Here is a 13,791-nt window from a genome sequence, read left to right as displayed (position 1 = left end):
CGACGAGTAAGAACGGCCTCAAATTGTGGCAAGGGAGGTTTAGATTGAATATTAGGAAAAATTTCTTTACTGAAAGAGTGGTCAGGCACTGGAACAGGCTGCCCAAGGAAGTCACAATCGCTGGAGGTGTTCAAAAAACATGTAGACATGGCACTTTGGGACATGGTTTAGTGGACATGGTGGTGTTAGGTTGATGGTTGGACTTGATGATCTTAGAGGTCTCTTCCAGCCATAAAGAATCTATGATTCTGTGATTTAACCAATTATATATATTCATAAGTAAAATAATTACAGAATTGTAACTTGTAAGTCCCCCTATAGGAGCCTTTAAACATAAAAACACAATCACATGGCCAGATAATAATCGTACCTTGCTCTTTTTGCCTTTTCTTAGCCTTGCCAGTCTTTTGCCATCCAAAACGTGTGTTCTCACTTTTGTCAGATCAATTACATGCTCCCAGCTGCATGGAAACGTGACATGTTAATGTGTACTGACATATAAACTTAAGTTTAATAATCTTTGGAAAATATACTGTGAAATTTAGTAGAAATTTGTACCACAAGTCACCCTTTTTCAGTTACTGAACTTCTTCATGTAATGTTTCAAATAGAACGATATGTTTTCATGTCAAGTAAAATTTGTTAGTGTGATTTAGTTGTCATAAGATCGATATAGTTATCTTACTATATCAACATGTAACCAAGAGAATACAGTTGTAATATTTGTAGGTAGTTGTTTGTACTAGGCTAAATGTTAATCACAGGGGGATATGAAACTTCAGAGAAAACAAGTTGCTAATGTGCTATTTTAACAACAGAGTGAATAATACACTTACGTTTTAGTCAGTAAATATACCTCTGTGTCCTCTAAAGAAGCGGCTGTTATTGGAGAACTGGAGGTTAAACTAGGAGTTGTTCCTGTTGAGTTGGTTTGGGTGTACTGTTACGTTACACAAAATGGAATGCAGTGCTACTTTGAGACAAGGAGATGTGAAACAGATGATGTAGGAGAAATAAGGACAAATCTGTTTGATTTTTTCCATGTCTTTTCAAGATAACGAATGTGCTTTGTCAAGCCCATACTCTTGCAAAATGTAGTACCTGCTCCTTACTTAAATACTTTTCCAGTCTGAACTAATTAAAAGAGAAATGATGAATGGAGATCCAAGGAACTTGCTTGAAAATGAACTGTGGAAGCAGCTGTAGTGTGAACTTGTAGTCCATTTTTTTATGCGTATTACACTTCAATATATTATGCTATAGGTTATAATAGCACATGAATATTAGGCAGATCTTCTGTTTCAGAATCTTTTGTGTTATATTAAATTGGCTGGCTAATAGAAAGGTCCATAGCTACTATGAATTGCTTTAAATTAAAGCTGTCAGTGATCCTGGGTATGTTCTGACTGTGTCTCTGGGATTATGGGTCCCCTGGGATAATTAAAGTGTAGGAACACCAAATTTTGTTGAACTGAAATGGCTTCAGTTATCAAAGTGCTCATCTCCCTTAAGATGATGGTACTCCTGTATGAGGTGCATGCAGTAGGAAAAACCAGAGTAGAATTGGGTAGAGGGAAGCACACAGAACCTTGCAGATTCTCAAGCGGCTGGGAAGTGTTTGGGACTTCTTATTTAGACTTGAGCACCTGAATATTTGGAGTAATGCTTTAGATTCCCATCCTCAGTGTTCAGTTTGTCCATTCAAATTCTTGTGCTTTGGATGATACTAAGAATTAATATCACCTGCAAAAATAATATTTACTAATGCTTTCTGCTTGTATTCTCATCTCACACATTAGCTGAGGGGATATTCCTTAAAAGTAAGTTCACAATTGACTGAATTTCTTTTTAATGCTTACATCCCAATAACATGTCTTTTTGTGGAAAAATCCACCTCTCTTCTAATTTCAGAGGTGCTATTCTAAAATATGGCAGAGTTTACAGTTTCCTTCTAGCCATTTAGGGGTTTTAAGTTTCGGCGGGGGGGGGGTTCTTGTTTTAACCTAACAAAACATTTTCTGGTCTGCTTTAATGATTTTTTAAAATTTTTTTTAATTTTTTTTTTCTTCTACTAGTGATGCAGTAAGTTTTACCCTAGTTAGTAATGGTAATCTCTCGCCCAATTTCATGTAACTTGACTGTGTTGAAGTTCTTTTAAGAGCATCTTGGAAAAGCAGTGGTGGCTATAAGAAGGATTTCCACACAAGGAGGAGAAGCATGAGGCTAACTAGTTTGGGAATTGGCTGGGGGAGAGTTTTGCAACAGGAGTGTTGCAAAGGGTGGTTAGAGAGTAGTGAACTTACTGCTATGTTATATAAGGAGCCACTGAATGACATTAGTAGAGCAGACTTAAGGACTTCTCAATTTAGGACACACATTGTGGAACTTGGTGCCACAAGACACTACACAGCCCAACAGATTTCAAACTGGTTCAGGAAGGGATTAGGCAGATTTGTGTGAATTTTGAAAAATTATGGTTTCAGAAGATGCAGTCCTTGGTTCAGATTATCCCCAAGCTGCTTAATGCTGGAAGCCAGGAAGGTTTAACAGGGTGAGGATCAACCTTTGGTTGCCGTATTCCTTCCGTTTGTTTAAGCAAGTAGTCACCTGTATGATAGGAGCAAGTGAATCTGCGTGTAACTTATGAAGCCCCTGTGTATCAATGTCGTGCTTTGCAGCAATGGCTAAAACCTGGAACACAACTTTGAACTCTGGCACTGTATTACAATCTTAGACTTGTCTTTCTCCCCAAAGAGCACACGATGGAGTGTTCCTTTTCAAGTTGTACTGGATCTCTAGGATTGCTAGAAATGCTGTGATTTTTTTTTTTTTCTCTTATTTTAATAAGCAGGGTATGATTTGAAACAAGTCTATAGTATTTTGATGCATACCCTTTTAGATTAGAAAACTATCTTAAAATTATCTTTGGTGGCTACTAGAATGGATCTTTCAGGGATCTAGCTTAGTCCAGCTTGTGTGACATACTTGCTAAGCACCTCTTGTGACAAAAAGGCCTAATGCTTTTTTGGGAAGTTTATTCCTTATTTTTTTCCCTTATCAGCTGTCTTTCGAGATAGATTACTGCTTGTTGTTATTTCCCAGTGAGTGTTCAATAAATTAACACTGCTGAGTCTGTCTTTTTTACTTTCTTTTAATCCAGAGGCTTTAACACGCCTGTCTTTCAGCATCCTGGTCTAGACCTCAATTAAAAAGTCCTAGTTTACCTTTGCTTTTTCTTCAGGGTGTTTGTATGGCAGGGTGGATATATTGTGCTCTGTAGCTGTACTTGTCTCGCTAACCTTTTGAGACTGGGAACTTAGTAGAACACCCTGTCACTCCCTGAACAGAGAAAATCAGTGGTCTGAAGTAAATATTGGCTACCGGCTCTTGCTCAGGACACAGCCTGCAGAAGCTATTTAAACCCATACCACAGTGAGTATTTCAGAGCCCTCCAAGGTAAAGCTAGGAAACGTTGACATAACTGATTGTTTCTCAAGATTTGAACTTGAATTAATGCTTTTAGCTAGATAGAGAAAAATACTTGCATTTGACAAAAAAAGTGGTCTGCACTCTACTTGTATTTGAAGTGGCATTATAGATTGAAAAAGTTTATTTTTTCATATTAATGTGTGTACTATTTATTTATTTATTTCTGCAGAAAATATAATGGTCATATTGAAAACAAACCCCTAACCATTCCAAAAGACATCGATCTTCATCTAGAAACAAAATCTGTCACTGAAAGGGACACTATCGGTAAGAATAAGTCGATGCAGACGGTAATATATTATTTCAAATATATCCTGATTCTTTCTATGAAGTGTTTATTTGTGATGAATGATGGAAAAAAATGTGTTTTTGTAGATAATGAATGAATAGAACAGCTGACAATAAATGAGAAGGCAAGAATTAGGGTTAATTCTCATTCGTTGTTCCGTGGGTGACATCTTAATGGCAATGTTATGGAACAAAATGAGTAGGTGAAATCCAGCATAAAGCACATCTATTGTTGTATCGAGCATCCATAGCAATATGACACAACACTGAACGGATCACATCATAGTCTGTTTGAAATAGAGATCATAGCTTTATACAAGAAAATGACAACTGACAGATGTTAAAACATATACTTTCTGCTCATCTAAAATAGGAAATGTACTGTAGCATTGAAACCTAGACCTCTCAGCCACACATCCGAAACACTGAGTTAAAATGCTTAGAAAGTGACAGTACAGAAATAAGCAGCATTAAATATTTTGGAAGTTGCTGGTTTCTTAAATGGTAAATTTTGATCCTTAATCAGAACTAGGCATTGTGTTACAGAAAACTCCTATATGGATATGCATGTATGTGTGATACGTATTTTTTTCCTATCTGCACTTTTATATACATTTGTTCTATGCATAAATGTAGAAGGAAAGAAAGAGAGCATAGTCCTATGCAGGAGATATTTCAGCTTAAATAATCAGAAACAGTGTAGAAAATACCTTTATCAGACATGCAGAGTCTTTTGAAGGTGGCATGTGAATAAACAAAGCATTCGCAAGTTTCAATTAGCGTTATTTGCTTGAAATTGTAGCATTTAAGTGTTTCCTTGAGTATTTATAGAAACAGTGTAGAGTTTAACTGTCTTTTAAGTTATGTATATAAACTTTTGTTAAATCTAACCAGATATTTCAACTAAGTGTCGGACTTGGAAATGCCTGAATTTGGCCAATTTCATGTGTTTGACATCAGGTAGCTTTAGTCAACAGACAAATGCTCAGTAATGTTTTGTGTCTTTTTGACCCTGTAGGTGTAGGGAAGGTGTTTGAGAGGGATGGAGTGCACTTTATTGTCACAAATTGTTCTTTGCAGTTTCCAGAACCTATGGGAGCTCTTTCTGCATAAATTACCCAGCCTGCATGCAACACACTATGATCCCCAGAATTTTTGTGGTGGAATTTACGCAATGATTTATTGCTGTACAGGAGATACTAACAAAATCCTGAAGAACAGACCATCAGTGTCTTAGATGTTGATTTTTTAAAAAAGAAAAAGAGGAAACAATTATATGTAGTATTTTCAATGACTGCCATTGACTTTTAATTTCTAACAGAGAGTCAAAACTCTTACCTGGAACTGTAGCTATACTCAGATGGAAAACCATTTTCTGTCTTGATGTTGAGATCTAAATTGAGTATGCTTTTTAACAGTCAAGATGATAAAACAGCAAAATCTTGTGACCTTATAAATTTGAATAGTAATAAAGTATGGAATAACAGAAGTGAAGAGTGAAGTTCGGGTTGTTCAGCAGAAAATTGTGGCTTTTTGCTGTCATTGCTCTTTGCTTGGTTGATATACCTAGACCTCAATTATTGGAAATGTTTGAAAAAATACACACACATATATATATGTATGTCAGTAACGGTCTTAAAATACCTTTAACATCTGCAAACTTGTATTTTTCAGCATTGCATTATTTTCCGGAGTATCAGTGGTTGGTGGATTTCACTGTTGCAGCTACGGTTGTGTATGTGGTGACAGAAGCCTATTACAGTATTGTGAAGCCTTCACAAGAAATGAATATCAGCGTGGTGTGGTGTTTGCTTGTCTTGGCTTTTGCAGTGTATCTTTTTCTGTTTTCTAAAATCACTCTGTTCTAAATAGTTTACATCATTCTACAAGTCATATAAAGCTCTGTATTGCTGATTGGCAGTATACAAAAAAGTGTAGCATTTGGAGAAAAGATCGTGTAAGCTTGTGCCATTTTGGGGTAACGTATATGCTGTACATGCTCTTTGTATATGCTGATATCAGTAACTTGTTAACATTAATACCAAACTGTTTGTGGAAAAAAATACATGTAGTGAACATATAGTTAGTGCTCAGCTGTAGCATGTAGCGATTCTAAACTAATTTGCTTTTGTCCAGTTTAGCAATCAGAATTAGATTTCTGTACAGAAAGTATTTACAGCTTTTCAAGACGTGTGATTTACTGCATACTTTTTGTTTTCAGTATGTTTAATCTGATACTTACTGAGCAAAATAGTACAGTAATGCGTATACTAATTTGTTGTGAAGATAATGCGTGAATGTGTAATTTTATAATACATTCAAGACACTCTTACAAAAGTTTACAGAAAGTAATACGTGTAGACAGTTGTAGGAGTCAAGATGGCACGTTTTCGAAGTTCTGTGAAAAAATGAACTCTCTGAAATCGTGGGAGACAAAAGCGTAGTATTTAGGAAATAGGCATATCAAACCATAGAAAGAAGCAGCTGCTGTGTTTGTTTTTATGGGGAAAGCCAGTATCAGACGTGGACGTTTGCGTGGTAATTAACTGCTTTCCATATATCAGTCCAGACATACACTTTAGGGAGGAAAGTTGCCTTTTAAAGACATGAGGGGTGATAAAGCAATGGAATTTAATAAGTACCTGGAAGAGTGCGGGTTATGGAAAGCTGAGTTAGAAAACTAATTTTTGCAACTCCTCTGCTCCCTCAAAACTGACAACCAGATCAAATGTGAAGTTAGGGTCGATATAGCACTTGAATATTCAAAATCGATTCCTCTGTATAAATGCCTGTTTTTCAACAGAGATTCTTACTGTGTTATGGGATTTTTTTTTGGTTGGTAGGTGGTGGGTTTTTTTGATGTTATGTAAACTCTTGAAATCTAATATTTGGTTATATTTGGCTAACAATTCTGGGTATGCTTGATGCTCGTCTGTACTTGATAACTATTAAAATGTGTTCTACCTTTACAATAAGGACAGGAATTCATTTTCTAAGTAACCTGAAATATAAATGATATCCACAATTTTCCCTGTAATGAGTAAGAACTTGCTAGAAGAGGGAGTCGACTCACATTATGGGGAAAAAAAAGAAGACTGTCACTAGCTTGCTTCCAGACCAAGTATTTATCCTTTGACTTGCCAGTGGACAGATCCACAGTCCAAAAGGTGTTTTTTCTAGTCTGCTAGGTAGTGACAGGAGAGTTGGTGCCTGGCTCCTGTGCACCTTTTAGTGACACTGTAGCTATGTTATTGCATAGCCTTTATGTTATTTGTTTGTGTAAAGTCAGGAATTCTAGTTTAATCATGGCAGAGGGAAAGAAAGAGAGGTGATTACTGCATAAGAAATCAGAAATGAAGGCAAACACCTTTGACTCCCATTTTGAGGATGAGGGGGAGGTTAATAGAACTAATGGACAAACAAGCTTCAAATACTTAAGCCACAATGCGCTCGTAAATTTATTTATGGCAACACCCCATTGACTTCATCTTTCAAATCTCAGGTGTGGCCAACGTAAGTAATACTACAGTGATTGCAACTCAAGGTGAAACAGAGTTGTGAATTATATATTGTAGGAAAATCCACCGCAATAATTCTTTCTTACAGTGGTATGTAAATACAATCCTAATCACTGCTTTCCTTTGATCATTAATTCAGGGCAAAACCAAATGCAGAAGTTAAAAAAGATTAGCTTGCCTGGCAGTGCAAACTTGCTTTGTTAGAGTATGAACACGCCAGTAGCTATTAGGATCTTTTTTTTTATTGTTTCTTTCTCACCTGCCATTTTTATACGAATTGAGCCTAAACCAACATTTCCACTTTTGTCCGAATCTGGCTGAACCACTTGAGATCTAATTGCACGTTTGGAGCTGCAGGAGATTGAAACAGGCCTAGCGTTCCCTGTGTATTAGAAGCACATTAGCTGTATTTTCTCACTAGCCTTCTTCCATTACTGAAAGGGAAGTGAGATCAGGTAGAGTAGTATTAAAAGCAAAAGATGTGCCAAAAGCTAAATTTTACTTAACAAGCTGTGAACAGTTCATTGTATGCTTTAGCATTTTTGTACCTAAATGTGTATTGGCTAAGGGACCAATATTGTTTTGAGATTTTGGTAACAGGCAGTATAGCTTAGAGAGAAAATTCTTCAGGACTTCTGTTAGTTTGTTGGGGTGAGAGAAAGGTTACAGAAGTTAAACTTTAAAATGCGTGTGGCACTTCTGAAAACATATACAAATTTGGGAATGCCTAGAGAAGAATGGCCTGACGTATAGGACCAAGCCTTCAGAAATAAATAAATTCTGGGAAATATGAAACTTGTGTACAAATGTATTTTTTTAATGTATTTGCAAACAGTAGGGCCTGAATTTTAGGTTTTTAAATTAATCTGTTCAAAAACAATTGTACCTTTTTGGATAGTTTGAAAGCGATAATAGGATAGAAAGTATAATTACTTAGCCAGTACTAGGTAGTTGAACATTCAGTTATTAATTATACAAAGGAAACAAATAGTCAGAACAAGTTTCCTGCCTCTATGCACAACTTTTAATTACTTCTTTTTTTTCTGTGGCATTAAATAGACCTCACTTTTATTGGAGGCTTCTCCACGGAGTGGGTGATTTTGTAGAGATCCTTGTGAAGTCAGTGTTTTCTAATACTGAATAGGGCTTTCCTTAATTACCTGTATAGTTCCTGAACTGACAGGATGAAGCAGTATGATCCTGTGAAGTCTACAGAGTTAGTGATAAAGCAGAGGGCTGGAGTACCAGGAGGCACATTCTAAAAAAATTTGGTTGCTTCAGTATTTTCAGTTGAAGGCAATCAACATGATATGCCCAGAATTAAATCTAGAACGGTTCTGTGTTTTGGTAATAGATGTTTCTTCTGTTTCATAGCTGTGTGTTACGAGGTGATAGGATTTGGCTAACAGAATGACCAGAAAAAGCTTAGAGAAGTTGGAAGTCATGACTGGACATTTTTTCAGCCGTATCTTCCTGAAATAGATGTTTAGATTCAGTGAAGTAACCTACTATTAGCACTTGTTTAGTGTTCATAGTGTAGATATTCAGAAAAATTCCAGAAATGAATCTAGTCTATACAAGTGTGTTTTAACAGAAATTTAATCTTAAATGAGTAGTACATAAATTTAGCATTTGAGTTCCAGTACTACAGCATTACATTGATGGTAGCTCTGCTAGGCACAGCTAAGCTAGCTGTACACATATTGCGTGTGCTGAAACATTTGTGCGGCTCAGGTAGCTCAGTGAAAGATGCCATATTCCCCTGCCAGACTGGGGGAGATGCTCAAGTTGCAACTCATGCTCAGCTTACCAGCACTGAAACCTGGGGCAGGAACATCTGCATGTCTCCCTTGTTGCGCTGGACTGCAGCGTGAGCAATACCAGCTTCACAGTTGCTAATGTGGATAAAGAGTTCTAGGATAGGGAACTCTCTTATTTTTAGCAGAACAGAAAAATAAATCTTTGAATGGCTAGATAGTTTCAGGAATAAATAATAAGAGGTGACAATATATAATGAAAAATTTATCCTAATCTACTGTTTAACTTTGGAGGTAATTATGTTCAGAAATGTGTTAAGAAGGACAATATTCAATTTTTAAAAAGCTTGATAACAGAGCAGTTGATGTCTTAGATATCTGTATTTGTGGCACTGTTGTTACATGAAAGTGTGTAATATATCATACTGGACTACATAGGGGTTTTTTTAAGATTGTTTGTTTTGTTTGGTTTTTTTTTTTTCCGAAGGTCAGTATAGGATAGGGTTTTTTTTTGTTTTTTTTTTTTTGTTTTTTTTTGTTTTTGTTTTTGAGATTTCTCAGCTATCAAAGACAGCAAAACAACATCACGTTTAGTACTGTCTAGGAAAAAAAATATAAGTTTCATATTTTAATGTTTTCTGTTTAGTAAACAGTCACATAAATGGCATTGGATTGTTGCTTAGATTATTATCACAGTTTCTTGTGAGGCAGGTCTGCTCTCTCTGTGAGCAGAAATCTCATATTTGAGAAATTTTATCTCGTTATTGATAGAAGCGCCTGTTGGAGCATCCTGTTCCTGCTGTTTTTATGTGTACCTTAGCGTTGTGCATCCAGGAAGAACACGTGTAGCTCCTCTGTGGTTAAAAATATGTTTATTCACTCCCCTGGCATCACAGTTGTGACATTCAAAAGCAGTATTTTGGATTTTGAAATTAAGATGTAATAAATCCTGAGTTATATATTTTGAGGCAATATTTTTCATTTAGCTCAGTATTTTGGATTGTCAAAATAGTAATCTTTTTTGTTTGATGTAACTTGTGATTTATATAATCATTTACATTTAAACTTTGGTTTAATTCTCCTAGTTTGATAATGAATATAGCTGCAATTGGCTATAAGTAAGCCTAAATCAAAACTGCACTCTAGAGTAGGGTTTTCCTGGTTACCCATTATGTAATTATTATGCTTTACAGTATTTTGTAATTTTAACCTGAAATTGGCTGAGCACATCTTACTTTTTAAAAAAAAAATGTGCATCATGGAACAGCCCTGGTGTAGATGACCAAAGTACATCTTTATAATTCTTAAATATAGTTCTTCTACAAAATTAATTTTCCTTGACCTTTTTCTTGTGTAGTAAGGTACTGTTTTCATTGACTACCCATTATTTCAAAGTAGAGGATGGAGGTGAAAGATCAGTCTGTGTCACCTTTGGTTTCTTCTTCTTCGTGAAAGCGATGGCAATTCTCATTGTGACAGACAACTATCTAGAGTTCGGACTGGAATCAGGTAACTCCTTTAGTGTTTGCAACAGCTCTAGTGATTGCATGGCCTGAAAATTTTATTTCTGGTCTTTTAGGTGTTTTTGATAATATCTGTGTTAAGGTGAACTCTATACATCAAACACTTCTAAGAAATTCTACTTTGGAATGCAAATTTTGAAGGATATCCTGTGTATTTTCCATGCTTTCTTTTAAATAGTGTAACCTTTGCCTAGGTTGTTTATTTTGTTAATTGTATGTGCCTTCCAATTTTAAATTTAGCCCATTTTGCCTTTCATAGTAAAATGAAGTTCCTTTACTGGAGAAAAAAAAAGTACTTATCTTTGTAAAAAGGAATGTTAATTTTATTCATGTTCATGAAGTGTACAAATATCAGAGATGTTAATAATCAAGTTTTATTACACTATGGCATGCTAATTAGTACATGGAAGAGGTACGCTAGATATGTGAAAATTTGTTTGAGAGATGACCTGTTACCTAGCATTTTGTCTCAAAAAAGATATTCTGCATTTTTGCTGTAACAAAATACATATATTATATGTCTCTCTGCAGGTTTCTCGAATTTCTCAGACAGTGCTATGCAGTTTCTTGAAAAGCAGGGTTTGGAATCACAGTAAGTTTCTGGAAATACATTTGTCTGCTTTATGTGTTCATTTATAACTGAACCACTTGGATTTTCTTAGCAAGCATTTGTCTTGCATGTTTTGTTCTTGTAGGTGCTTATAATCTGTAGAATAACGTGAAGAGATGGGTTGATGAAGATAATTATCAATATTCTCAAGTCACTTCAGTTGCATGAGTGTTTTCTTTGTAACTTCTGCATAGTTTCTACCCTGACATTTTTGTTGTAGTTCATAAAATGCTGTTCAAAACTATAAACACTTTTTTTTCATGGTAGTTCCCTTTGCCTTTGGAAGGATTGCTTAAAACAGGTGATAGGGGTTATTTTCCGTTCCTGTGGTGTGCAAGAGGATGAGTGTGCAAAAGCTATAGATGGAGCTTGATAAAAAGTTGACATTAGGAGTAAATTCTGACTTTCAGTCCTGTTTTCAGGTTGTAGTAGTATGCAGAAACACCTGCTTGCTACAGGACATCCAGGCTTTGTATTGACTGTCAAAGACACATGCCGTAGCTTGTGATGTTACATAAATACAGAATCGCTGTTGTAGACAGCCTTCATATATTGTAAGATGGATTTGTGTTACAATTCTTTTCTTACACGCTTACTCTAAAATGCATTATGGGGTCTGTTATCACTGTGAGAGCGCAACTTTGAATTTCTTGCTTGGAAGTTCTCAAGTTGTGTAAAAGCTACGGAACCTTTATTTTTGAGGAACAGAAGTTTCCTCAATTAGTGCATCATTCATGCATAAACTCATGGGAAACCCTTAACTGAATCCCATGTGTTTCTTAGCTTTTCTTTACTTTGCTTTTCCTAAGCTATTGCAAATTTACTAATTTCTGTATTATTTTTCCTGTGAAGTGTTCATTTGATTGTTTGCAGCAGCAGTTGAGTTGATGGTGGTGTCTCTTAGTAGTTTACATGTCATAGATTAAAAAAGAACCTGAAACTCATGTGGATCACTAGATTTGTTTTTGTTCCTTCTCAATCTGTGTTAATTATGTCACTTAGTTTTTTGTATAATCTGGTGTTTGTTAATTCTGTAATTCAGTTGATCCTGAGTATTTATTTGTGTATTTTTTTTTAAATACTCCATAGTTCATTAAAACAAACTATATTAATCACTTGGAAGAGACCTGTTAATTGGCCACATGTGTGTTTTAGATAATCTGTGAAAAACTGCAGTAGTAACAGTTTGGTAGAGCTTCTTAATGGATAAAGGTAGAATGTAAGTAGTATAACTTAAATATCCGTTTTGTCTTTGACCAGTTAAAATTATGATGCATCTGTTCCTCTTTTAAAAACATAATAATTAAATTAATTCTGTTAGCTATTTCTGGTACATAATTTGTTGTTAATTACAGTATAAAATTACTCTTTTTTTTTTTTTTTTTTGTTCTTCTCTACTAACAAACTTCTAGGCAGTAGCTTAGATTTTTTGTTTTTCTAGAAGATAAATAGGTGACTTTTTATTTTAACTCCTGATTAGTTTGTAATAATGCTGGTATTTCAGAGTCAAACTGTAGAATATTGTTTGATTTTTTTGTTTAAATGTTAGGCACTGTTGAGTTGAAAGTACCCTACCCATGAACTTCCTCCCCAAGAAAATGCTTATTTCCTTTCTTTTCTTTTAGGGGTCCTGTGTCTAAACTAACCTTCAAATTGTTCCTGGCTGTTCTGTGTTCACTTATTGGTGCTTTTTTGACATTCCCTGGCTTGCGACTGGCTCAAATGCATCTGGATGCTCTGAATTTAGCAACAGAAAAAATAACACAGTAAGAGAAAATATGTGCACATAGGTATATGCTACTCAGTCTTAAATCTTTAATGTCTGAAAATAAACAAAGCGAACTGTTTCAAGAAGAAGGAAGTGACTAAGACTTCTGTTGCTGCCTGCTTTTTGTATCTTGAGCAGACTTGCCACCTGCTCTTTCTGCTCAACCTATGCTCTGCCAGTCTGTTACATTCTTTGCCTTGTAATTAGAGTCTCAATTAAAGGAGCTTTCCTTTCTTCCTGCAAGAGCTCCACCATGAATGTTTCTGCTTGCTGCTTCCTTTTGCCCATCATACATTTTTGCAAGTTAACATAACTGTCAGGAAGTAGAGGTGCAGCCACAGACTTTATTTTTCTACCCCACCTTCAAATGGGCATCATGCCTTTAATAAATTTAGAGTAAGATACAAAGAAGAGGTGACCCAGAACATTTTGTAAGGGTCAGGTGTTAATACCAGTTTAAAGGAATATTTTAATTTTCAGCCATCCTTGAGTTTGGTTTTTCTGATTTAACTATTTCTCTTTAGTGTTCTCTGGTTGAAGGGAGAAACTCCAATTGTCTTTCATAGATCTTGACCTTTGGTGTTTGATAGAGGTTGATGGCAGAGTCTGCAGCATAGGCCACTGTGATTGTTTAGTCTGGTCACTTTCCTAAGAGAACCATTATCTTTTCTAATATGAAAATTATTTATGTTCAAGCTGCCTTTTTTTTTTTGTTATTATTTTCCCTTAAAAATGCTCAGCTTCATGTTTAAACACAGACTTTTGAAAGTCTATGTTTAAAGTGGGTCCTTCATTCTTGGTAAAGTTATAACCAAGTACTCTGTTACACTTGCACTCA

General features: G+C 35.5%; 1 protein-coding gene across 6 annotated transcripts in view; it reads left to right on the top strand.

Annotated features, from left to right (window-relative positions):
* The window catches only part of TMEM161B (transmembrane protein 161B), a 40,116-nt gene that overhangs the window by 17,962 nt on the left and 8,363 nt on the right, over positions 1-13,791 (top strand). For 4 of the 6 annotated variants that reach the window (XM_086770631.1, XM_086770628.1, XM_086770629.1 and 1 more), the window contains 5 exons: positions 3,659-3,756; positions 5,452-5,608; positions 10,410-10,561; positions 11,107-11,167; positions 12,811-12,951. In XM_086770631.1, coding sequence (XP_086626757.1) covers positions 3,659-3,756; positions 5,452-5,608; positions 10,410-10,561; positions 11,107-11,167; positions 12,811-12,951 — 609 coding nt within the window. Of the gene's footprint in view, positions 1-3,348; positions 3,433-3,658; positions 3,757-5,451; positions 5,609-10,409; positions 10,562-11,106; positions 11,168-12,810; positions 12,952-13,791 lie in introns of those variants that run through there. The other 2 variants (XM_086770634.1, XM_086770633.1) reach the window with 2 other exon arrangements.

The sequence above is a fragment of the Chlamydotis macqueenii genome, chromosome Z, assembly GCF_036417535.1.
Source record: "Chlamydotis macqueenii isolate bChlMac1 chromosome Z, bChlMac1.mat, whole genome shotgun sequence".
NCBI classification, from domain to species: domain Eukaryota; kingdom Metazoa; phylum Chordata; class Aves; order Otidiformes; family Otididae; genus Chlamydotis; species Chlamydotis macqueenii.
This window is presented reverse-complemented; position numbering and strand designations above follow the sequence as displayed.